Source organism: Rhamphochromis longiceps, linkage group LG17 (genome assembly GCF_057381845.1).
Source record: "Rhamphochromis longiceps isolate RC_006_pf linkage group LG17, R_longiceps_female_GT1.1, whole genome shotgun sequence".
NCBI classification, from domain to species: domain Eukaryota; kingdom Metazoa; phylum Chordata; class Actinopteri; order Cichliformes; family Cichlidae; genus Rhamphochromis; species Rhamphochromis longiceps.
Window position 1 is genome coordinate 28,967,894 of NC_140573.1, and position 25,851 is coordinate 28,993,744.

The following is a 25,851-nucleotide window of genomic DNA, read 5'->3' on the forward strand; positions in this document are numbered from 1 at the left end:
TTTTAGTTATTTCATATCCAAATCAAATCCAGATGCTTTTTAAAACACTTACCTTCATATTTGCATCTACTTTAATCAGATCACATTTGATAGCCAAAATACATGATGAGGCAAAGTGTAATTAACTGAGGGAACATTTTGAGAAATTATTTTACAGAAGTAAATGTTTTGAGGTGAGAAATGTGATGCATTAAGGATTTTTAAAATGTGTATTAACAGTGGAGCTTGATTAATTGGCAGTGAGGTGATATAAAGCTAAAAACATCCAAGTACATAATAGCGTATAATGCGTTTAATCATTGAAAGGCACAGTGAGTTACCGTTGCTTCTGTTACACAGACAGGACACCATAGATTTCTCCTAGCAGGTCTCTCAATCCCGATAGCCTTTTAGAATTTGTACATGCAGAATGATATAGTACTTGAGATATGTGTTTCATATGTGTAGCAGAAATCTCTGCAGTGAAATGTAGCTTCCCCATATCACTGTATGTATGCCCCATATCACTGGGGCAATAAATAAAGCTAACTGCTCCTCCTTCCTCTCTTCCCTTATATCTCAATCGTTTCACCCACATGTGCCCTACTTATAAATCACCACCTTCTTATATCTTATATTGCAATCAAACTTACATTCCATTTTCCTAACCTTATCTCTCTCAAAATTTCATCACCTTTCTCATCACTTCCCTGGATCTCGCCATGTTTCTGTGGCTCACTTCACTTCGTGTCTCTGACTCTTTATTATTCCAATAATTCCTAAGTTCACTACCCCCCACCTTCCCTCAACTTCACTCTTTTCAATATCCATTTTTTTCGTGTTCTTCCACAGAACCACGAGAAGGAAACTGCACTCCACTGTGCAGCCCAGTATGGACACTCTGAGGTGGTTTCAGTACTGCTGCAGGAGCTGACTGACCCCACCATGAGAAACAGCCGACAGGAGAGTCCTCTAGACTTGGCAGCACTGTACGGTCGACTGCAGGTCTGTGAGAATATCTGATCAATGAAAACATCATTACTTGACGCTAAGAAAAACGAGAAGGGAAGCACTGCTTTGAATCTTTTAGTTTTAGTTTGAGCCAATAAGTCAACTCAGTGCATTTAGCCACGTAGCAAGACGACCTGCTGAAGTTCAAACTGAACATCAGAAATGATTTTAAAGTCTTTGAATGTGACATGGTTGTTGGTGCCTGATGGGCTGGCCTGAGTATTTCAGAAACTGCTGATCGGCTGGGATTTTCCAACACAACCCCCCTCCAGAGTAGGAAAGGAGAAAATATCTAGTGAACAGCAGTTCTGGGTTAAAATGTCTTGTTGATGTCAGAGGTAAGGAATGTTTCCTTCACCGTGTTGAATCTCTACGTTGAAGAGTTACTGCAGTTCTGAAGGCAATAATTGTATATATGTATATATGTGTGTGTGTGTGTGTGTGTGTGTGTGTGTGTGTGTGTATACACATATATGTGTGTGTATACACATATATGTGTGTATATAGGTGCGTCTATAAAATATAGACATAAATGGTTAAAACGTCATCACCTTGATTTCCCAGCACTTTAATATTTACTTAACGGATGCATCTTCTCCTGAATAATGAGCATGCAACGCCTTGAAGTCAAAACAGATATAAAAACATACCTCAACCTGTTTAGGTTTTGACCTTTTCTACATTGGAGAAGCTTTAATTTCCATAAAAGCCTCTCGATATAGAGGACATAGGTGGCACTCCATGCATAAGAATGTGATACAAACATCTGCTCCCTAATCAGTTTAATTTGCAATTAAAATTGAATTGAAACTCCAACGACATTAATAAAATAAAAAAAATTCAAAGTGACAAAATGGGTAAAAAAATATAATTAGCTGAGCTTTTAATGTAGCTGACAGGAGGCACAAATCCTCTGCAATTTGGGGTGAAGAATAAATTAGCTGCGTTTTATTTACAGAGTACTTTGCTCAAAAGGCAGCAGAGATAGTAATTAAAAGAAAGCGCGGTTAAATGCAGGTATTTGTTCTTGTAAAGATTTTTGAAGAGCATCCTCTCCCCCAAAGATACACACTGGTTTCTCAGTCTAGGTCATGTTTTTGTTGATTACTGGTTAGGAGGCTGGTATGTGGATGATTTACCGTATTTTAACCTGTTCGTGCACTGTGTATCCTGTCCAAGCTCCTCACTGGCCGGTAAAGTGAAGCAGCAGGTGAAGAATTAACAGGGCAAAGGAATCAGACCTTCCATACCTCTACTGCTAATTCAGTTTAACTGATAAATATGTGTTGGGGGAAAAAACCCTCAAATACTGCCTTTACTCCACAGAAAGGCAGACACAAAGAAGTGTAACAAAAATGTGACAAAAAGCGTGCACATGCGAGCGCAATCCCACACAGAGGCGTGTGCCTGCTGATGTTCAAATGCAATCACAAATTTTTTCTGCTAAGGTGGTGAGTAATTGCAGTCAAGCCATACAGGTTTGTCTGAGTGAATGAATAATTTATAAAGGCAACACGGTAGTTCTCTCTCCTCTCCTTTCTCTGCATAATAATGAAGGGAAATCCCTGTGGTGGAAGCTCCTGCTGCATGGAGATGTAACTAACACAGGGCAAAAGTTTACGACACGTGCACGCACACGCGCTCGCAAAGATGCACATTAAAGGGAGGAAGCTTTCGAGAGAACCGCCTGTTGGCGAGCTGAGTTATTAAACAACATTCACTATCAGTTAAAAGCACAGAAGCCTCTTACCACAGATATATTGGCGTTTTTGACAGGAGTTTTAAAGGATATTTTCTTTCACGATTGGTTGAAAAAGGTAAAAATACCTGCTGATAATCCATCTTCAGTGTTTACTTAGCGTCCCACTTAGTCAAGCAGATCAGGAACTGCAAGCTTGAATTTATGATTTTGAATTTTGCAAAGAAATTTTACAGAAAGTTTGGTGATACTAAAGCAGACTTCTCATTTCTGGACTGTTGATTTTGTCCTGTAAAATGACAGCTGCTGGTAGCAGGTTTAAACAACTAATAGGACATTTTAAATTTGTGCCTTGTTTTAAGGAAGAAACTTGTAAAGCAATCCAAAGTACAAGTATTATTACATCTTGATGCATTCTCAATCATCCACGAAAGTAAATCTCCAAAAAGTTGATTCTGTTCATCTGGACGTAGCGTTTTGTGGGAGAAACGTTTCGTCACTCATCCAAGTGACTTCTTCTGTCTCAGCTGACTGCAGGTTTCCCCAACCTTATAAACAGTACATTTGCATAATGACTGAAACCAGCCCACTGAAGGAACAATGGGCTGGGAGGTCCGTTCCTTAATCTTAATTATGCAAATTCTCATGACCATTGATCAACAACCACTAAAAGCTGACGTGTACCGTAAACCTACGCATATGGATCAGTATTTAACGTTTGACTCTCATCATCCACTGGAGCACAAACTGGGTGTCATCAGGACGCTACAATACAGAGCGAACACCATCCCCACTGACACAGCGGCCAGGGAGGCAGAAGAACAGCACATCAAGAAGGCCCTGAGTAAATGTGGTTATCCCAGCTGGACTTTTGTCAAAGCTGGAAAGACACCTAAAGAAAGCTCCAGCCGATCCAGGAGAGAAGGACAACCGCTGCCCAAGCGAAAACCTGTAGTGATCCCATATGTGTCAGGAGTATCGGAGCAGTTGAGACGCATTTTTTCTAAACACCGGGTCTCTGTGGCTTTTAAACCCCAAAACACGCTGCGCCAAAAACTGGTCCACCTCAAGGATCGGGTCCCCCGACACAAACAGAGTAACATAGTGTACGCCAGGGGTAGGCAACTCCCAGGCCTCGAGTGCCGGTGTCCTGCAGGTTTTAGATCCCAGCCTAGGTCAACACACCTGAATCAAATGATTAGTTCATTACCAGGCCTCTGGAGAACTTCAAGAAATGCTGAGGAGTCATTTAGCCCTTTAAATCAGCTGTGATGGATCATGGACACATCTAAAACCTCCAGGACACCGGCACTCGAGGCCTGGAGTTGCCTACCCCTGGTGTACGCTGTTAAGTGCCAGGAGGATTGATAAGATGTATACATCGGGGAAACCAAACAACCTCTGGCGAAGCGGATGGCACAACGCAGAAGAGCCTCGTCAGGCCAGGACTCTGCAGTCTATTTACACCTACAGGCCAGTGGACACTCTTTCAAGCATGAGGATGTACACAACCTGGACAGGGAGGAACGCTGGTTTGAGAGCAGAGTCAAGGAGGCCATTTACGTGAAAAGGGAAAGACCATCTCTGAATCGAGGAGGGGGCCTAAGGGTACATCTTTCACCATCTTACAATGCTGTGATTGCAGCCATTCCCCAACTCTCTGTGAATGGTACTCATGACCATTGATCAGTGGTCTTTGATCAGTGGGTTTTGGTCAGTGGTTGTTGATCAATGGTCATGAGAATTTGCATAATTAAGATTAAGGAACTGACCTCCCAGCCCATTGTTCCTTCAGTGGGCTGGTTTCAGTCATTATGCAAATGTACTGTTTATAAGGTTGGGGAAACCTGCAGTCAGCTGAGACTGAAGAAGTCACTTGGATGAGTGACGAAACGTTTCTCCCACAAAACGCTACGTCCAGATGAACAGAATCAACCTTTTGGAAAGTATTATCACACTTTAAGTCATAGGCTTGTTCTGGACAGCATCACTAACTCATCGTCAAGCATCCTCTCCAGTTGATGATCCAATGACGAGTGGATGATGTGAAACCAAGGTGCATGATTGGATGGGGCATGAGTGTTTCTGCAGACTGGGTCTATTAATATTTCACAAACTAGTGATCTACTGCGATTTTCCCACTCAATCATCTGTAGGGTTTACAGAGAAAAGACCTGTATGTGCTGTGATATGCAAAGCCTTGTTTTAAATGACCACACCCAACCACACAAGCCTGATGTGCGCTAATTCTGGATGACAAATAATATAATTGCTTTATTTATTAATAAAAGGTCCAAGGTGGCTGCTCTGGATTTTAATCCTGCTAACATGGCTACAAAATGAAGCAAGGCCTTCCTTTGACCTTCGCTTTGAAATTCGTGTTTGGTGCAATTGAGCTTTTAGCAGGTGTAAGAAGGTGACAAGTGGCCTAGTTTTTATATGTTTGCTGTTTTTGTCATTAACGTGTGGCTGTGTTTTTTGTGGGCAGGTGGTGCGCATGTTGGTGAGTGCCCACCCCAATCTCATGACCAGTCACACTCGGCTACACACTCCGCTTCACCTGGCTGCCCGCAACGGACACCACAGCACCATCCAGACTCTGCTTGAGGCCGGCATGGACGTAAACTGCGTGGTAAGAAGGCACCACCACATTCCTTTTTAAACTTAATCTCCCGAATTCTTCTTTTGAATCTATGTGCTTCCTTCATCTGATCAGAGAGCATATACTGTATGTATATTTATGTGTTACATGGGTCCTATGGTTTGGTGGTGGGGAAGGATGTATAATTAATTGGGAGAACAGACTGTAAGAGAGAAAGAAAGAAGAAGAAAGAGGACAGGGTGTTCCAGAGAGGGCCCTCCTTTTACACACCTCTTTATATTTTCATTAGAGGAAAGGGAAACGCGGTGTCGGTTACAATATGTGGAGCTTCATTACTGCTCGGTTTCTGATGCGATGTTTGGACCTCTCCGCTCTTCTCACCTTTATATTTTGTCTTTTTGTGTATTCTGAATTGTCTGGGCGATTCAAATACAACTTAGTCCCGACCCTTTCTGGACCATTTGCTTTTGTGAAGTCTTGTCAAAATGCAGCCACGCTTTGCTGATTTCTTGAGCACTGTTGTCTTTCTCTGGAGAAAAGCTGAACTGTTTGACTTTGATCACTTGTCTTAAATGTAGAAATATAGCCCTTTACTGTGTTAACGGTTCTCTTTGGACTTATTACTGGATTGCTCACACCACAAGCTTTATTTTGACCCGGCACAGAAGAACATCACAGCTGATCATTGGCTTAGTGGGCTTATTCGTTTTTTATCTGGACAGATCATCAATGTGTACCAATAATGGCGCTATTATTTCAAAATATAAAACCGCTTGTGATTGTTTGTTCATTCATTGTCCAACTATAGATCCATGCATCTTAACTACTTATCCAAGAGCCTGTCCCAGCTGTCAGCTGTTCTCATGTGGCAACAGTGCTAACTGCTGCAGCTACCTGCTGACCAACTATAGATACTTTTCACATCTCACAGCTTGTTATAAGGTCATCACTCATTATATGCTGGCTTGGGGGTTTTGGTGTCTAATGTGCAAGCCATTGTGACAGAAGTTGTGTAGTTTAGAACCAGGTTAAATTCATTATTCATTAAAACAGCTGGTAAACAGTTGTATTTGTTCTGAAGTCCTGCAAAGTCAGCATTAAGAATGAGATTACGCATACTTTGCAGCTAAAGTTCATTTCCCTTTTACAATTTGTAGTTTAGAACAAGGCTTATGAGATTTTTGGCAGAGATTACACTAACCAGGAGTTGCTCTTTTGTATGGAAAGGAGCCAGCTGAGGTGGTTCGGGCAGCAGCTCAGGAGGCCTCTTGAGTACCTTTTGGAGTCTTTCCAGGTGTGGCCAGCTGTTAAGAGACCCCAGGGTAGACCCAGAACTTACTGCATGCGCTGTATCTTAAATGGCATGGAGGTCTTTGGATGCCTGAGGAGGAGTACTGATGCTTATTCTGCTGCCAATATCACCTGATCGGAGATAAACGTCAGACACTGTATGGATATAATTTACTGGGATTAGCCACTTTTAAGTCCATATTTTGTATTTCTATATTTTATTAAACAAATTAACTTTTTTTTAATTGAACATTTTCACCAGAAATATTACTTCACTGCAAACAATGTCCAGGTACGAGCTTTTAAACAAGACAGAGGTCTAAACAGCTATGTGAAATTCATTTTACATTAAATGGCATATAGAGCCCACTTTGATTTTACGTAGGCTGTACTAGTGAAATGCCACTTTTCTGTCAGTATCAGTAACTACACATTTAATCCCTGAGGTGTCTTAAAATAAGAAAGAAATGCACAATTTCAATAATACATCTATACATGAAAAAGAAATGCTGATTTACTAAATAATTGCAACAATAAAACTGAAAGTTTTTATTTAAAAAGGCTCAAAATTCTGTTTTACAGTGTTGGACGTTGTTGTTTCACGCTTCTTTACTGGAGTTGGTTTTGTTGGATTGAAGAATCGAAGCCGAAAAGCAGCTCCAGGAGTTTCAGAGCTCAGTCAGAATCTAAAGCCCCCTAAAGCTGCTGATTCTTAATCAAGGGACATTTCTGCTTAGAAGCTATAGAAACAGGGATCGATCAGAGTTTGTACACATATGCGACAAAACAATCCTTCAAAGCCTTTATAGGAAATTTCCTTCAGTGCCCCAGAAGCTTTTATGGATCTAAAACGTGTAGCTGTTGCTATGTGGATCTGAGAGACTCTAGAAGTTAACTTCTGCTGGTGCCAAAATCTGATTTGACTCTATTATCATTCACTGCTGAGACATATGGTGTAACAGATGCTACGTTCTCCCTTTTTTTTTTTTTTTGGCTGTGTAAAGTACAGTTTATATACAGTATAAATAGCATGTGGATGGAGGAGGGTCTGCGACTACAAGACAAATATGAGCTTTTTTGCCGTACTGTGACAGCGTCCATTAGAATGTGTAGCAAAGAAGAATTTGATGGGCACGGACGTGGATGTGTGTCTGTGTGGATTCCATATCTGGAAGGATGAAAACAGTTTGACCTCTTGGATATGAGAATCACTGTGAGGCTCTCACAGTGAGGATATGCATGACTCAGTGGCACTGCACCTATCTTCTCTGCCTTCTGTCCTTGTTACACGATGCGGTGTCTGTTTATGCCCGAATGTGTGCATGCCTGCTCAGATCTGAAGAGCAGGGCTGTGTTTCTCTGCAGGGATTTGGCCTGAGGCTCCATGTGTCTAGAGCAGATGAACACTACACGCCTTTGATTTGCCTCATCTCTCTTCACACGTCTGCAAATCCTCCGCTCTCCCCTTTTCTTACTTTTCCTCTCTACCTACTGATCAAGAGCGCTGCAAGTCTGATATCTCAAATCGTCTCCTTAGTTTACCCTTGACTTTTGCTCCGCTCGTGTCTGTTGCTGAAAATAATGCATAGAGGCATCGAGTTCTCTTTTGCTCTATTAGCTATCATTATCATACGTTGGATGAGAGTAGCTGTTGCACACTTGGCGAGTAAAATTGGCTCTTTGGTTGGTTAAACTTGATAGTCAATTAGAGTGAGCCTACACATGTCACCTGACCTGGAACGGGTCAAACACTGCTCGACTGTAATGGTAGGCATTTCTGTTGAATTGGGTTTTCATTTAATCTCCGTGTTGCACGGTAATTGGACTCTCCTGGTTTTACTCATAGACTGCACGTAAAAGATGGATATAGCAATAATGATTCCACAGCATTGGCTACACTTTTCGGACCTTACTCCCTTTAATATACAGTTTTTGCTTTTGTAAAAGCCCCATGTGACTGTTTGCATTTGATGTTCAGTTGCAATAACATCAGGTAAACAAGCAGACTTAATGGCTTCCCTGAAGAGCAAAGGCTTTTTTAATGCCACTTAGGTGAGAAACACAGCGAGTGTCGAGTTGTCCTCTTTTCCCCACCTGCTTTCCGCTCTTCTCCATTTCCCCTCCTCTTGCCTCGCTCGTTCTTTCTCTCTGTATTTTCTGCAAGGCCGCACTGTCAGAACTGTACTATAATGTTGACGGTGCAGAGTGGATGCTGTGGGTGACTCACAGATGGCATTCCAAGAATGGAAAGCAAATTGTGTGTGTGTGTGTGTGTGTGTGTGTGTGTGTGTGTGTGTGTGTGTGTGTGTGTGTGTGTGTGTGTGTGTGTGTGTGTGTGTGTGTGTGTGTAAAAGAGAGAGTGTGTGTGTACAGGTCAGTAATTGGAGTCATGCCATATAGGTCTGTGTGAGCGAGGATGAATAATTTATACATGCAGCGCACTTTCTCTCTTTTCTCCTCTCTTTTTCTCTTGCTCTCACACACTCTTTCATCCTCTGTCTGTTCCCATAATAATGAGGGGAAATCCCTGCAGTATGGAGGAACGTGCCACTGAGTGACCTATAGCCAACACAGGGCAAAAGTTTAGTATAGATACACACATCTTTGTTCACAAACACAGCTGACTGCTATTTCCAACACTGTCTTGCACAAAAATATGCTTTAGGTCATTATTGCCTGCAGTGCAGCTGTTTTGATTAATATAGAGTCCTATTTTTTTGTCAAGCATAAGTAAGAGGGATGATGTGAGCATTCACATTCAGACATTTACCTCGTCGTCCCATCATGAGCAGTGAGTGCTACATTTCTGCGTGCTGTCGTTAAACCGATTCATCTGCCTTTCAATTCCAGGAAACTCGGAGTAAGAACTGCCTTCCTTGATTCCTCATGACATCACTGCATAATCGCTATGGGAAACAGGACAGGAAGTGGTAAAGGAGGTTCAGGAGGGCAAGATGTGTGTACTAGAATAGGGGGTGGATCTCTTCCTGAGATACAACCTCCGCTTTCATGCATGAGGGCAGCAGAGATTTTGTTTTGCAGGGGAGACATCCACATTGTGATAAACTCGCAGGCGCTACAAATTTGACATTTCGTCTGTTTCCACTTTGGATTCACACCTGCGGGATTTTTCCGAGGGATCTGGGCCTTTGACCTTTTTAACTTTCAAAAGACAGAGGAGCTGTCGCATATGGCGTTATAGCTTCATTTTGCCATCAATCCCTTCTCTGTGGCGATAACACCTTTGTGTCAGGGGAAACAGAAAAAGTTGAGTATTCCTGCAGAAGACGATCACACTGATGTGGTGTAGTGTTGCGTCGAGCAGAATTTCCTGGCAGTGTCGGCTGTCGTCCAGATAATTTGTCTTCATTACGGCTGGGACTTCTATTCAGTCCAGGGTTTCATCTGTGTTGTCAGGAAGCCAGCTATGAAGGATGCAACGTGTTCAGCATGTGTGTGTGTGTGTGGCTTGCTAGTGTGAAACACGTGTCTTTGTGTATGTTGAAGTCCTTAGTATCCTCGATGGGCTCTATTGCTTCCAGCAACATGCACAGATTAGTATGTTTAATGTTCCAGAAAGACCTTCAGGATCATGATGTCCTGTTAAGCTATATAGCAGTAACTTCATCAAAGTAAAACTAGTTACAGCGTTTCCCTTATATATATACACGTTGTGTTTTTGGCTTTATTAGCGGGGTGTGTGTGTGTGTGTATAAGTCTTCCCAGCTGCACCTAATAGTCCTTGCTGAGGTAGGCATAGCAGTAGCAGTTCATTACCTCCTGTTGGTTCTGGTTGGAGTGGCCCTCCAGCTTGCTGCTCATCTCAAGTGCAGAATGAGTCAACTGGACTGCAGGACGTGAGTCTCAAGTAGCTGAATGATGATTAACATAGTAATAGCATCCCTACCTATTGACCTGATCTATTTTTGTAGCTTATTTTTGCTAATTATTCTGATTGTATGGAAACAATTGACTGAAGCAGAAATACAGTGGACAAATTCACTGCGCGCTATTTGGTAGAGTCCGACCAACATAGGACCTTTTTAGGACAATTTATAGATCTGACTTTTTAGTCATAGTCCTTTGACTAAAAAGTTATTTCGTTTTAGTTAGAATTTAGACTAAATATTATAAGATTATAGTAGAATAAAGTGTAAAAGGTTGTTGTTTTATTACCCTTGAGAGTTACTCAACGTGGTTTACAAAGCATCCTGTTTTCCTTGGTATCAAATGTAAAACTTGTCCACATATAGCCACGCTTCGCTTCCTCCCAAGCACTGACAATTTGTCGCTTTTTCATGAGAAGCATGGAGGATGGAGCTAGTTGTACTGTACGTGTGTTTGCAACAGCAGAGTGCCTTAATAAATGCCATTACTGATATATTAACAAGTACCAAATATTGGCCAATAATATCGGCCCAGTACTGGCCCTCCAATAAATTTTAACTTTAGGTTATTTAAAATAGATTTGACTTTAGTTAAATAAAAAAATCTGTTGGGTTTTGTCAGGAAGGGAATCTGTTATAAAAAGACCCTGTGTGGATGTACTCTAGTGTCTGGCATGTTGATAGTGAATATTGGGTCTTGTTGGCTATGGGGTGGAGCATTAGTGGAGGAGGCTTTAAGTGCTCGATGGAACTGTTTGGAGGTTGTTTGTTCTTAAGCTGCTTACTCTGCTTACTCTGCCCGCTGGTATGGAAAACATTCCAATGTGTGTGTTTCCACATCCTAGGATATCAGTCATTAGCATCAGCAAAGGATGCTGTAACATAAAAATTCTACACCTTTAAGTCTAGCTATTTTGGTCCTGTTCACCCTCAGGCTGTGTGATTAAACAGCTGTTCTTTATGTTGTTGCACTTTTTAAATGTATCCTTGTCAGAATAATCGTCTCTCTCATCACTGCTGATACGGGATGAGACACTTACTGGCACCATCCCCGTGCTGGTTTCAGTGTGTTGCATCATATCTGTAATATCTCTATTAGTTGGACTGGAGGCTGATACGGGCCAGCGTAGGGTGAGGTGAAAGTGGGACGTTTCCACACAGGCGCCTGCTGCTTGTGTAATGGTTTGAAATCGCTGTGGCCTCGCACTGTTTGGAGGCGAGGGAATGTAACTTGTTTTAATCTCTCTGAATCTCTTTCATTTAACTGCCAGCGAGGGGGGGAAAAAAAAGATTGTATCAAATCAAAATATTGCCTTTTTGCTCCCTTTTAATCCCAGTTCCCTTTCCTTTCTTTTTTTAACGCCTCTTGTGCTTTCTGGTTTTGATGTCTATTTTTGTCTCCACTTTGAATTGTTAAAGTGACTTAATATTAATACACAAATGCTATCTCTGTCTCTTGTAGACCGAGAATGGCAGTGCCCTCCATGAGGCAGCTCTCTTTGGGAAGATGGATGTTGTTCGCCTTCTGCTTGACTCAGGTGGGTCTATAAATATACCCCGGCTAAACAAAAACTGTGCGTGTTTCCTTATATGTGTGTTTCCCTTGTTTCTCCCTCTTTTTTTTTTTTTTTTTTCAACCTGTGGCTAGATGTTTGGAATTTTGTTTTGTTGTGTTTTCCCTCTCCTTCCCTAAATTGTGAGTCAGTTTGCCCTCAGGTGAACTCCAAACATCTGTTTGCTAAATTCTTCCTCACTTCAAGCTTTGTTATTGTTTTGGCCAGTTTCTCTGCAACTGCATAATTAGGATGTGTTGTCTTATGTCATCTTATGCAATGACTGAAAAAGATTCCCGAAGGTAGAACAGCTCCTGTCTTAACTAGTAGCTCAAAGTCATGTGGGTATAGTTAGTACTTTTACTAAAACAGCCTGGACACTGTTGTCCTTTTGACATCATTGCCATCCTCCACCTACTTTCCTTCAGCACTTCCTGTTTCCTACAGGATTTCCTCTGGGTGGCCATGTTCCTTTTGCCTTGATTTTATTAACATCCTGGATCAAAGCAGGGCTGTACTTGTCAGAGTCACTGAGCTCTAACCCGATATAGCTAAAAATATTGCCTGTCGGTAGGTGGGTTTACTGTAGAGGTGTAGGATGGGCCTCAATGCCTACGCGTAGAGAATGGCTTGTTGGTGTAACTGCTTTATCAAGTAAGCATCAGTCATTTTTTTGACCAAAGAAATAACCTTTAGTATCACAGAAAAGGATCATGTGACATTCAAGTTGAGTAGGTAAATGTGGTTATTTCTGTACTTTCTCTGAGCATTGCAACGTCTGAGCTTGGCGGGGCCTCCAGTCATTAGAGTGTCTGCTACTTTCTGGTCTGCTATTTACTGACCGCTCAAATAAAGGCTAAAAAGGCTAAAAATAGAAAGTTAAGAACAACTAAATAAAAACTGAATGCTACTAAACAGTAAGCTAAGTTTAGCACAACTCTGGGACATGAAGAGCATTAAACAACAAGCCGTTATTATTATAATACATTTTTCTTTTAAACACATTTGTTATTTTCGATAAATAAAAAAGCCAGGGAAGCTGTTTTTTTTACATCTACAGTTCCTTGAAGCACTAATCACATTACAGACTTCATTTATAAATGTACAAACCACATGAGAAATAAGGAGGAAAAAGGAGGGAAAATAAAAACCTGAAATGCTAACTTAGGTGTAAATGTCCTTTTATTACAGTTTGATACATTTCTGATGGTACCCAGCAGAACGATTGGAATGACATTTATTTTCACATATGACCTATTTGATATTGTGCATCAGTCTTTGAATGCAGTCTTTTTATGTGTCATTGTCTGAGATTGTGACTTAGCATTGCAAGAATGTGTATGTGTGAGACTAATTTGCATTCATCTACAAAACATTTGGGTTATAATCTTGGAAAAAATGCTCCCTGGTGTTTCTGACTGAGTGGTGTGTTTACAGATCTGACTTCATATTTATTTTTGTATACTGCGCTTGAATGTGTTTAGTTCTGTGTATCTGCGGTGAAGGTGAATTATCATGAGCAAGCCTGAGTAGGTCCTGTATTGTTAGACTAAGTAATGGGTGTTGACTTTTCCCCCTCTTTTTCTTGTATTTTATGCACGTTTTCTTGGGTGTGTTTGTGTGTCAGGGATCGACACCAATCTAAGAGACAGCCAAGGAAGAACGGCTCTGGAGATTCTGAGGGATCATCCCGCACCAAAATCCCAGCAGATCACTGCTCTCATCCAAGGTAAAGACGCACACACTTTTGATTTAGATGAATTGAGAAAGTGGGGCATTTCAGGTGTAAGAATCTTATATAAGTTCACTAAATATATAACAACAAAAAGAAAGATTTAACAGTTCACCAGCGACAATGGAAGCTCCTGTATGTGTTTAGTTTGAATGCACTGTTACTGTTAGCCTTGACTTATTTTCTTTGTCTCACTGGTTTAGCTGGATTTTAAATAAGATTGTTATCAATAAGATTCTGGAAGTTTCAGTGGATAAATAGCACTATGGTATTTCTGATGACTACTGTGCAATAAAGTCCATATCTAAACCACTTAAGAACCCTTATAATAGATGTTCTCCAGCAGTGTATAAATGAATACTAATATCGACACACATTGTGAAGGAGCAGCAAGACCTTGGCATGCCATAAAAGGTCAGACTTACATCTTCATATTGGATTTTGTTGCTTTGCTATTTAATAGTAGTTTCAAACATCCCAACTTGTCAAAGCAGGAAAATCCCTTGTTAAAATCCTTAATGATGGTTGAATTTGGAAAAGGCTCAGCTAACTGGAATGCAACAATCATCCCAGGCATCAGTTTCATTTTTGCTTTTCTTGCTTTGATGAGTTAAAAAAATTATCTGCTCTGACAAGAGTTTCTACTCTTGTGAAGTTTAGAACCACGAGCTATGATGAGTGAAGTAAATGATGCCTTTCTTTGTGGACTTTTTGCCCTTGTGCTGTAGTTTCCGTCCTAAGAAATACAAGAAATGCATATTTATGGTGGCTGATGTGGTCGATGATCTGTCCTTGGTGTACTCTGCCTTTGATAGTTTCAAAATAAAAGTGGGAGTGCTAGGAAAAAGCATCTGCTCCCTATCAGATTTATACTATTTTTCATACTTTCATACTTTTTTTCACGTTTCAGATCATCAGACAAATTTTAATATTGAATAAAGATAACCGAAGTAACCCTTGTTAAATCATTAAATAAGTGGCCCAATTACTGCCAGACAGTGGACCAATGAGACAAAAGTTGAACATTTAGGAAGGTTTGGGTCCCGTTACATTTGGCATAAAGCTGACGCAACATTTCATATAAAGAACATCACACCAATAGTCAAACATGGTGGCAGTAGTGTGATGATTCAGGGCTGCTTCAGGGCGACTTGCTATAATCGATGGAACCATGAATTATACTCATGAAGGAGAAAATCCAGCCACCAGTTCATGTCCTGAAGACGGTTTTGGAATTGCCTTTGCAAAGTCCGAACTGATCCCAATAAGATGATTTGACATGCTGTCCATGCTGGACAAAGATAACCAATTTACTCAGGTTATCTTTGTCTAATACAAAAATGTCTTTGATCTGAAACATGTAACTGAAGGTTCTCAGTCATCCACGTCATAGTAGTCTAAGGAGCTTGGAAAGAAAAACGTCTGGACTTCTTTAAGTTTCGTGAAAACCTTTCACCCCTCATCCGAGACGCTTCTTCAGCTCTAAGTGCAAATGGTGGAGAGTGATGAATATGCAATACACCTATACACTTCTCTAAATATGGCAACTGTTTCTGTGATAACACTAAACTCAGGAATTGCAAATGGGTGAAGTCAAGGTAATATTAATGTTTTTAATACGCAGTTTATAGTCTATGTTTAGGAGTTTTCAAAATGATTGTGGCTGGAGGAGTACTGCAGTTATATCCAGCTATACTGTAATTTATGGCCCAAAAAGAAAAAAGCATATTGTCATTTTCAGTGTCTTCACTTTATTCCACCTGCTATTAAGAACCCTGTTTTGGCTCTTGTCCTGCTGCAGTGGGTTTTGTGTGCAACCAATGCTTGTTTGTGTGAGTTTGCGCCGCAGTCCCCGCGGACCCAAAGATTCTCCATATTGCACCTTCTAAAGACAGTTTTTTCCTGAAGTGATTATGAGGTTCAGTTTGAACGCTCTAATCTGTGGCTTGGAGGCCTTCGCTATCTGTCATTGTGTAGTCTGTGGGTGTACGTTAGGCGTGTTGTTGCGCATGATTTAAAGAGAGTGAGATAAAGACAGACAGGATTGGAGGGATAGGCGAACGAGGAGAGCCTAAATTAACCGCTAAACAGTCTTAACTAGGAGACAAAGATAGAAAGGGGAGCAGAGACTGAGCCCCAGGAATGTAACAAATCGTCCACGGTTAGAAAATAACAGACAGAAAGCTGACATTAAACCAGGGAACGCACAGCGATGCAAAGGGCAGAACAATTTAGATGTAATTAGTGATTCAAGTTTCCTATTTCACGTTTAGCACGACAACAATTTGAGGCGTAAACAAATAACAAAATCGGGGAAAATTGTCTATATTTGTCTTGTGTTTTAAACCTTAACATGTAGTTGTTGCTTTATTATCCTTCTACTTGCTTCAGAGTTACATATGTGAAGTGGAAGTGGTTTGTTGTTGCGAAGAACCTACCCACACATCTTGAAAAATGATTTCACATAGCTAGTTGCTCCCCGAAATGCTTTTTAGTTTTAGTTCTCTTTTGTGATTCTCATCAGTCAGGCAGAGTTAAACAGCACATGCTTACCTCTGGAGGCTTAACCAGCTAAAGGTATAGTGAACAATGGGCTAAAATTCTCTTCTTCAGTTCATAAAGCGGCCCCCAAACCCAGCATCTAAAACTTCTGAGTAATTAGTTTTTTGCTAATGAAGAGCAGTGAGCTTTAGAGATGGTCTGCGTCTCCGCTACATAACAGAATTGGACTCTGTTCAAGCCCTTTATTGAAACTACACGATGTACACTCAGCACTTTATTAGGTACACCTCAGCAGTAGTGGGTTACACCTGCTTTTTGCCTTCAGCACTTACTGAATTTTTCGAGGCATAGATTCAATATTGCTCTGTTCCACTACATCCCAAAGGTTCTCTATTGGATTGCGATCTGGTGACGGCGGAGGCCCTTTGAGTACGGTGAACATTTGAGTGCATGTTCCAGAAACCAGTTTGATATGATTTGAGTTTGTGAAATGATGAGTTACCCTGTTAGAAACGGCCATTAAAAGATTGGTACACTGTGTCCTAAAGGAATGGACATGGTCAGCAACAATACTCAAGGCTGTGGTGTTTAAACATGATTTTGTGGATTGGTGTGATGACTCCTTCCTTTCACTAAATGTGTCAAAAACTAAAGACATGATTATTGATTTTAGGAAGTCCTCTTAGTCTTATAGCTCATCACCCACTATCGTTAAAACTGCTGATATTGGGATTGTTGAGAGTTTCAAATATCTAGGTGTGGTACTTGACCATAAACTGTGTTTTGGATCTCATGCTGATGCCATTACTAAAAAAGTTCAATAAAGACTGTTGTTTTTAAGGAAAATGAGATCTTTTAATGTCTCATCTGAGATGTTGTCTTTGTTTTATAGAAGTTTTATCAAATCTGTGATGTCTTTTTGTATTGCTGCCTGGTTTGGTAACCTGACGGTGAAGAATAAGAAGAGGTTGGGTCTTTTGGTAAAAACTGCTAGCAAAATTTCAGGGCGCTGGTAAGATGGACTTTTGGCCATTTACAATAAAAATGTGCTTAGAAAGGCTCATTCTATTGTTAATTGTTCAAACCATCCACTTCACAGTGAGTTTGAGTTGTTGCCTTCCGGCCGCTGTTTTAGGGTACCTCTGAGGAAGACCAAAAGACTCCAGACTTCTTTTATCCGTACTGCATCCTGTCTCCTAAATGCCATATAACTGTTCTGGGATTTTCTACTACTATTATTGTCATTTTATATTATTTTTTGTTTACTTTTATCCTGTTGCTAAACTAATTTCCCTTTTGGGACAATAAAGAATTTGAATTGAATTGAATTGAATTGAAACAATGCCCAGTTGGACCCCCCATCATAACACCAGCACTAGCTTGAATTTTTGATCCAAGACAGGATGTTCATGTTATTGACTTCAGATTCAAGACAGTCGAACACCAGGCCTGGTGGCCAGAATCCTTTAGAAAATATGAAGGACATACATTTTGGACTTTCAAACGTTTTTCAGCTTTTCCCTCTGATACAGACCTCCTACATTGACATTCATTTTAAACCAACATCATTGAACAGTTAAATGACAGAAAAGTGATATATGTAACTCACCAGTCAGTGTATGCTAACCAAATGCCGTATAGCCTCTGTCGCAGCACCACCTACTAGATTCTTGCTCCTTGTTTTGTACACCTACTCCTAACATTTAGCTTTATTTGGTATATTTGGGATTTCCTCTACAGTTTAAAATAACTTCTGCGACCCTAATTTGGAAAAGCAGAAGAGAATGGATAGAGTTTACAATACAGTTCTGTGGATTTGCTTGTTTACACACTTGTATTTACAAGAATGAAGAGTGATTATGTGGATAACTGGGGTTGAAGATGTCAATACAGTGCAGCTGTCTGGACTTAATTCGGCATCCTTAGCTGTTCACATCCCGAGCTGTGCATATAGAATCACAGTTTGGGGGAATATTTGTTAATATGCACACAAGTGAGGCTAGAAAATATGTTTATGAAATGAACGTAGCTTTTTAAAAGTCAAAAATTCATGTCATTGTGCATATTGGTCAGAAATGACAGCCGTGAAAAGCTTGTCTCTCTAAATTAGAAGTGCAAACAGAGATTTGGACTTCAGCATAAATTGGAGAGTGAATGTGTGAGAGAGAGGGAAAGGACGCAGCTGTGACTCAGTGAAAAGATCAGCTGCATGCCATTTCCTGTTGGAGAGGAGATGGAAAAGCGCACACACACGCACAGACAGAGACGCAAAGAGCAGAATACTTGTCATTTACTCAATTGTACCAGTCGAGGGGCTTTCTGGTTGCCGTAGGCACCTCGTTATGAATAGAATCTCATTTGTTTCACAGCACACGATTCATCCGACTGTTTGAATTAACAAGTTCATTTTGTACTACCCATCAGCAACTGCTTGTGTACTACAGTTCAGTGGATTATTTTATTATTTTATAAAGACGCTGCACTTTATGTTCTCTGCTGTTTATGGAACTTAATAAATCTGTCGAAGCATTTCGTCTTTCTTTTTGAGTCGGATACAAATTCCAGTACTAAGTGTAGTTGTATGCAAATGTGGTTGTTCGTCATAACTACTGAGCTGAATGCCACTATTCATAATAATGAAAATATACCCACACGCACAAACACTCCTCCTGACATTAACCGGCTCCCTCATTAGGACTCTGCAGGGAATTTGCCACCTAATTTCTGTCTGCAAGTGTATTCGTTTGCTTTGCCTGAGTTAAGCAAGTGTTGAACTTTGTTTCTGGCCCTTCACCTGAACCCTTTTCTCCCCTCCTCTTCCTCTTTCCTTCCCTAGCCACATAATTTGTTCTGTTTTACCTTCGTGAACAGCAGATTGCTTTATTAGCAGAAGCTGTGAAGTGAATTTGCGGTGCGGGGAAAAGTGTGAATTGAATGCAGCTCAAGCTGTTTACAATACTGATGGCTGTGCTATTATATTGATCTGGTAAAATGCCTCTGAAATGATTTTTTTCTCTCTCGCTCTCCCTCCTCGATCACTCTCCAAACTTCCTCCACTCTGTGCCCTTTCTGCTCATTATTCCCGTCTTCCTGGCATATTTTCACTTTCCCCTTAATTCACATTGCTTTCATCTTGTCTGCTTCATCATCCATCTTCTTAATTCTCCGCTGTTTCCACGTGTCTGTAGAATATATGATGGATGAGATGGAGAAGCTGAGCATCCTGGAGGAGCCTGTCCGCACGTGTCCTGTCCCTACACCTCGAACTTCTGTTCCCTCGCCTTCCGCGTCCCCTTCACTGAGACACAAGAGTAAGTATGAAGACAGATTCATGTGACAACTGAAGTACTGGACTGTGAGCTCTGAGGTGACTAAATACAGCTTTTTTTAGTTCTAAAAAGAGGAAGTGGTAGAAATAAAGACAGAAACTGGGTGTAGACAGATGACATAACAACAAATAACAACCTATGTAGCACATTCCTTTATGCATTCTGCACAAAGGCTTACAATATGTTTAGTAATATACCCAAACAACTACAAAGGCATTTATATAAAGCATTTATTTATATATAAGGGAACATTACAGACCAGTCCATCATCCAAATGCATGTGTCCAGTTTACTCTAAGAACAACGCCACTAAACTTGATTGGAACTATTGTTTACTTTTTGCAATATGGGCTGAATAAAGCCATGGAGAGCAGCTCCTTTAGTGGAGAATAACAGTCACTGCCACTCCACACTTACCTTGTCCAGCACTGCCCCCTGTGTTACAAATATGACATTGCAACCTGCTGAGTGTGTGCTGATCTGCTCTCCTCTCAGTGATTGTCAGCAGATCCCATAATTACCTTGATTACCTAGAGAGTCGTGGAGGGAAGCAGGAGGAAGTGATTAGCACAGTGTGCCTTAATGCGACACAAAAGCAAAGCAGGAAGCAGACGGGGGAGGAGTTTTGTGTCTGCCAAACAGGTTAATCTCACAATAAATCAGACAGGCATATAAAAGATTTTCTTCCACCTTTTTTTTCTTTGTTGTTTTGGTGATAAAATATATTTGCTGGCGTACCCGGTATGAGAATAACTGGCTTCACAGATACGGATCACATTTCTTACATCCTCCTCAGATGATGCTGTGACAAGCGAACTGTCCAAACTGCTTCATGAGATCAAAAAGTGCCGGGATAGGGACTACTCATTCGAGGAGCTCTGCCACACCATCTCCTCCCACTCTATGGACAGCTTCGGTAGCGGGCGGCTGTCCGATGAGGAGCGCCCAGATCGACCCAACGGCACTCTGACTCGAGCCAGCAAGGTACGCCACTAGGCTATTACAGAGGCGTGGTGCATTTTGGTTGTGGTGTTTGCCTCTCCTTTCTTGGTCTGCTCATGTAAATGCATTTTGTGGGAAGTAATGAGCCAGGCAAAAATGGAAAAAAGGGCACTGAGGTAGTTTGCAATTGAACACCTCGTTGGTAATTAAATATTCTCACACCAGAGTTTAAAGTTGTTCTGAAAAACTCCATGCCAAAAAGAAAAACTACTAATGCATTTCTACTTTTCTGTTAACTGACACTTGACTATGATGATGGTTAACTCAAAAGTAAATGTCCGGGCCTTATTCCAGTTTCTTAAATACAAGAATTTAGTGGTTTTGCAGCACTTCTTTTTCTCCTGCTGTCTTTGGAGTTTGATTTATGCCCCTAAATATCCCTTTAGTTGGCTGCTTTGTGCTGGCCTGCTTTCTGTTTTACTTGTTCTTTTTTTTTCTCCTGTTTTAGTAAACAGATAAAACAAAAGTGCAAATGTCAGTGCAAATCTGCCAAATGAAGAAAAAAAAAAAAACTAGATAGTTTATGGTTGCAATTTCAGATAAGATTGGTATGAGGTCACTGGCTCAGAAAGTCTTAATTTCAGGAGTGACCGAATTGCAATTAGTCCCTACAATAATGTCTGTGTTGCTCTAGAATAAATTAAGACTTAAAAATCGATAGAAAAATATTTTGGCTCTGAGTAAAATGTTTCTGCCACATCTATAAATGTTTGACTGCAGGCAGGCTCTCTGTTTATCTAAAAGAATTTCTCTCTGCAGGCTTATCAGCTCTTATTTAGTCCTTCAAGATGTTTTATCTTACTGCACACAGGGCCCAGCTGTGCTGCAGATCTTCATTTACTGTCAAGGCCACTTCACTGGGTATTGTTCAGCTGCTTGTTAATACAAATATCGAATCGGCCAGTCACATGGCAGCTACTCAGGCATTCAGACACGGTCAAGATGACCCGTTGAAGTTCAAATTGAGCATTAGTATGGGAAAGAAAGGTGATTTGAGTGACTTTGAAAGTGATGTGGTTGTTTGTGCCAGCTAGGCTGGTCTGAGAAAAAGGAGAAAATATCGAGCGAGCGGTAATTCTCTGGGCAAAAATGCTTTGTTGAATGCCAGAGGTCAGAGGAGAAGGGCATGTCTGCTTTGAGATGATAGGAAGGCAGCAGTGACCGAAATAACTACTTGTCAGAACCAGGATGTACAGAAGAGCATCTCAGAGTTCACAGCCTTGAACCAGATGGGCTACGGCAGCAGAAGACCACACCGGGTGCCGCTCCTGTCAGATAAGAGAACGCTAACAGGAAACTGAGGTTACCGTTCACACATGCTTACCCAAAAACAGGAAGAGAAGATTGGAAAATGGTGCCTGGTTTGATGGGTGTCGATTTCTGCTGCAACATTCTGTTGATGGGATCAGAATTAGCTGTAAACAGCATGAAAGCATGGCTTGCATCTTGGCATATCTCAGTCTGAGACTTGAGATCCATGTGAACGAGAAGTGTTTCCAGCAGCTCACTGAATCTGCGTCATGAAGCCTTCAGGAAGTTTTAAAGGAAGTTTTAAAGTCAAAGCGGGATCAGCCTTGTATTAACAAGGTGCACCTAATAAAATGGGCACTTTGTGTACTTCTGGCTTACAAAAAAGACTGCACTTTGACTATTTTGACTACAGAGGGCAGTATCAGACTGATGCTGCTGAGTTGGCTCGTCCTGTTGAGTTGTCACTTCTTGTTACAGAAACAAAACAGGTCCAGGGTTTATTTACAATTGTAATTATTCTTTGTGCTCAAAGATCCGTTCACAGCCTGCAGATATTTTTCATGACCTTCTTCTAAATTGGTGCCTATTTATGCTGAAATATTGTTCACGCCTTCCCCGTATCTGTCCACACTCTCCTAACACAACACACATACACACACACTCTTACGCAGGAGAAAACTGATTAGACATTAATGGCTTGAAGTTCAGCTCAGGAGGAAGTGGATGACCTTTATCAGTGTTAGCTGACCAGAGAATCACACCTGCAGTTTATTTCTAACAGCCAGCACAGCGTGACGAAGAGGCTCTGAGGCTCAATTCCATCAGCCAGAAAGACAGAAACACAGGTCATCTATCACACCTGAACCTTTAGACCACACACAGACACACGTGCGCGCACGCTCAGGCGTGCACACTCACAGGGTTGTCCAAAGAAATGCGATCGAATGTGCCTGCGCTTCTCACTTATTACTGCTTGTCTGTTTCTATTTTTCTTTCTATTTCTCTCCATCTCTCTCCCCTACAGTAACACATGCACAGACACTCCAGCAAAAAATATTGTGACGCTGATCAATAGTCCAATTTTTTTTTTTTTCATTTCTTTAATAAGTTCACTTTCAGCGTAATTCAAGTAGCTTTTATGGACAGTGCAGCAGGTGCACAGACCTCATGCTGAGGCTCTCTCACACGTGCATGCACATTAAACACGTACACCACGTCTTACTCAGGCTGTAATTACCTGAATCCATCTTGTGCCCCTCTCTATAAGTACCAATTTGTATTCTATTACTGACACTCCTAGCTTGTGTATGTCTGTGTGTGTTTATATGTGCCCGCAGGCTACTGTCTAAACTGAGGCCGGGCCTATTTAGTGTGCGATTCAGTGTCTCTATAGTACAGAAATGAACAATGCAAATATGCGCAATAACTCACACATAGATTGCATACACTCACGAAGAATGCTGGCACAGTGTGAATTCAGAAAGTCAGAGTGGAAATGTGTGTGAGTTGTGTTCAAATGAGCACTAGCATGTGCATTCTGTGTGGTTAAACCAGCATGTGTTTGTTATAATCTGATGCCACTGGTCTGCTGGCACTGGTTGTATTCTTTGCTTACATTTATTACACAAGAATTTATTATTCAATTATAATTCAAAACTAAATAATTTAGTCCACATGCTTATCTAAGTATTTCAAATCAAAGCTGAGATTGTGTATTTTTTCCAGCCAGAATTCCAGAACTTGTGTATCCCAATAACCGTGATGGAAAAGCACAGACTGTACATAAAAGGTGGATGTCATCGTGGAGCTTTAAGTAGAGTGTTCTGGCCATTTTCATCTTGGTGTTTGGAAACCAGATGTGACAAATGAGGCTTGGATGCTTTGTCGTCTGTTTTACTCTAAATTGGACCAAAATTGACATCATGTTAAGTGAATTAAAGCTAAGGTAGTGACTGAGGCCATAAACCCAACAGAAAAGTGTTTAATGAGGTCATAAGTCAAGTGAGGAAAACTTTCTTGTGGACTTGCACTCTGACTTCTTTCTACAGCTCGCCCCCTGCTGGCAACTTTTCTTTTCCCTACTTGGACTCTTTCTGTGTTTTGCGTGCAGATGATGCATAGAGCAGAGAATCAGATCCTCACATCTAAGAGGCCGGAACCTGTAAATACCCTTTACAAGTACTGTCTGGACTAAAAATCAAATGTGTTCCTTAATTTCTAATATTTGGTGCCAATCTGTAGCCATGCTAACAACCCTGCAGGACTATAATGATATACAGCTTTGCTTTAAGCTATATGTTGAGGGACACTGATTAGCAGGTTATAAAATTTACTGTCTCCCGATACTAACATTCTATCACTAAGCACAGAATCAAGTAAGGATATATTGTAATAAATCATATTATTGGGCATATTGATCAGATTTTTCATACTGGTTTGAAATGTAATTTTTGCCACGACCAAAAATGTCACCTTGCTGTAGATGTCAGTTAGATTTAGGAGTTGATCCTTGTTTATTCATCGCTAACCATGATTGTCTATAATGACCAGTTAATTAAGACTTCTCCATGCTAGTTGGAAATCTGTACAATACTTGCAGCCCTGAGTAAAAACTCTGAACATGAGACATAAAATATAAAAAATTCACTCCAGACTTGATTAGTTTGATTGTTTTTTTTATTTTTATTTTGTAAAAAAAGAAACCCATTTTAAATATAATTATAATATGAAAATGTACTCCTTTTTTGTGGAAATGGCATTTTGTGGCCACACCTGCAGTTCCTGTCTTCCCATCAGGGGACATATCACACTTTTCAGTGTTAGTGGTCCAAACAATTAGGAAAGAAATCTAGTGCAGCGTAACCCATTCAGTCATTGTAGAGATATTTGAGCCTGGATCTGTCGAGCCACTTAAAATCTGTGTAAAAACTGTGTTTTTCATCCATGCAAAGACTCTCTTCAACAGATATTTTTTATGCATGGTTAGTTTTCACTAACCAGTTGGCTGCACTATCAGAGCCATGTGCATGTAGTGCAGGGAAATGTCTAAGGGTTTATTGGGTTTCATATTGATCTGTAAAATTTAAACTCGTGTAACTTAAACTCATTACACTGGAGTCAGTTTAAATCCAAGTATAAATCATTTTGTGTTTCCTCCATCAAATGAACTAAACTCATTTGTGTTAAGAAGCTTTCAGACAGACATAAAAGACACATTTTCATGTAGTTAAGCAGGTGATTTTCCCTAAGTCATAATCTATCCCTTTAAAGCTTTCCCATTGACAACTAATGTAATATTGATTAGCTATGCAGCTTTCAGTATGAATAATTAACTGTGTCCTCTCTATTGAACACTGGCTGGCATCACATTCATACTGTAATGAAAGGTTATGTATTGTTTATGCATACAGTGCAGTATGTATATGTGAATACTGCAGTCCTTTTTAGATCAATCAATATTCAAGTGTTGCAAAGGGCCCTCTGCAATCTGGAGCGATTGGTGACCTTTCGCTTTCTGCCTCATTTTCTGCCTCCGTCTCCATTCTCGCTGCCGTTTTTTGGCTCTTTCCATCTGTCTCTCCTTCCTTCTGTAACTTCATTTGGGTGCACAGTTTTCATTCTTTGCTTCTTTAGCATGCCCTCTGCATTCCTGCCGCTCTTAATCCTTTTCTTTTTTTGTTCTTTTTGCCCTCTCGCTTGTCATCTTTTAGACCTCTGTTCTAAAGATAATCACCGCATGATGAACATGAGACCTCCCTCAGTCTGTGCACCCTCATCACTCCTCGTAAAAGCTATATGCAGTTTTAGAGACGGCCGATATGTGTTTTTGTCTTTGTAATCTGCTGTGGTCTACGCCCTCGGCTGCGTTGTTTGGTTCACAGAGATATCAGGTGGGCTTTATCTGCCCTCTGACGCTTCATACTGCAGAGCCCATCCGCACACCTGTCCCCTGAGAGCCAAAGAGCCCCCAGGAAAGGGCACTGCGTGTGAGCCTCAGATGTTCTGCTATTAATG

At 40.8% G+C, this 25,851-nt stretch overlaps 1 protein-coding gene across 4 annotated transcripts in view; it reads left to right on the plus strand.

Moving 5' to 3' along the window:
* Positions 1-25,851, plus strand: part of anks1b (ankyrin repeat and sterile alpha motif domain containing 1B) — a 278,973-nt gene that overhangs the window by 104,274 nt on the left and 148,848 nt on the right. For 3 of the 4 annotated variants that reach the window (XM_085387689.1, XM_085387686.1, XM_085387687.1), the window contains exons 4-9: positions 832-984; positions 5,178-5,321; positions 11,931-12,006; positions 13,649-13,750; positions 19,444-19,566; positions 20,381-20,568. In XM_085387689.1, the coding sequence (XP_085243815.1) occupies positions 832-984; positions 5,178-5,321; positions 11,931-12,006; positions 13,649-13,750; positions 19,444-19,566; positions 20,381-20,568 (786 nt within the window). Of the gene's footprint in view, positions 1-831; positions 985-5,177; positions 5,322-9,624; positions 9,849-11,930; positions 12,007-13,648; positions 13,751-19,443; positions 19,567-20,380; positions 20,569-25,851 lie in introns of those variants that run through there. The other variant, XM_085387688.1, reaches the window with a different exon arrangement.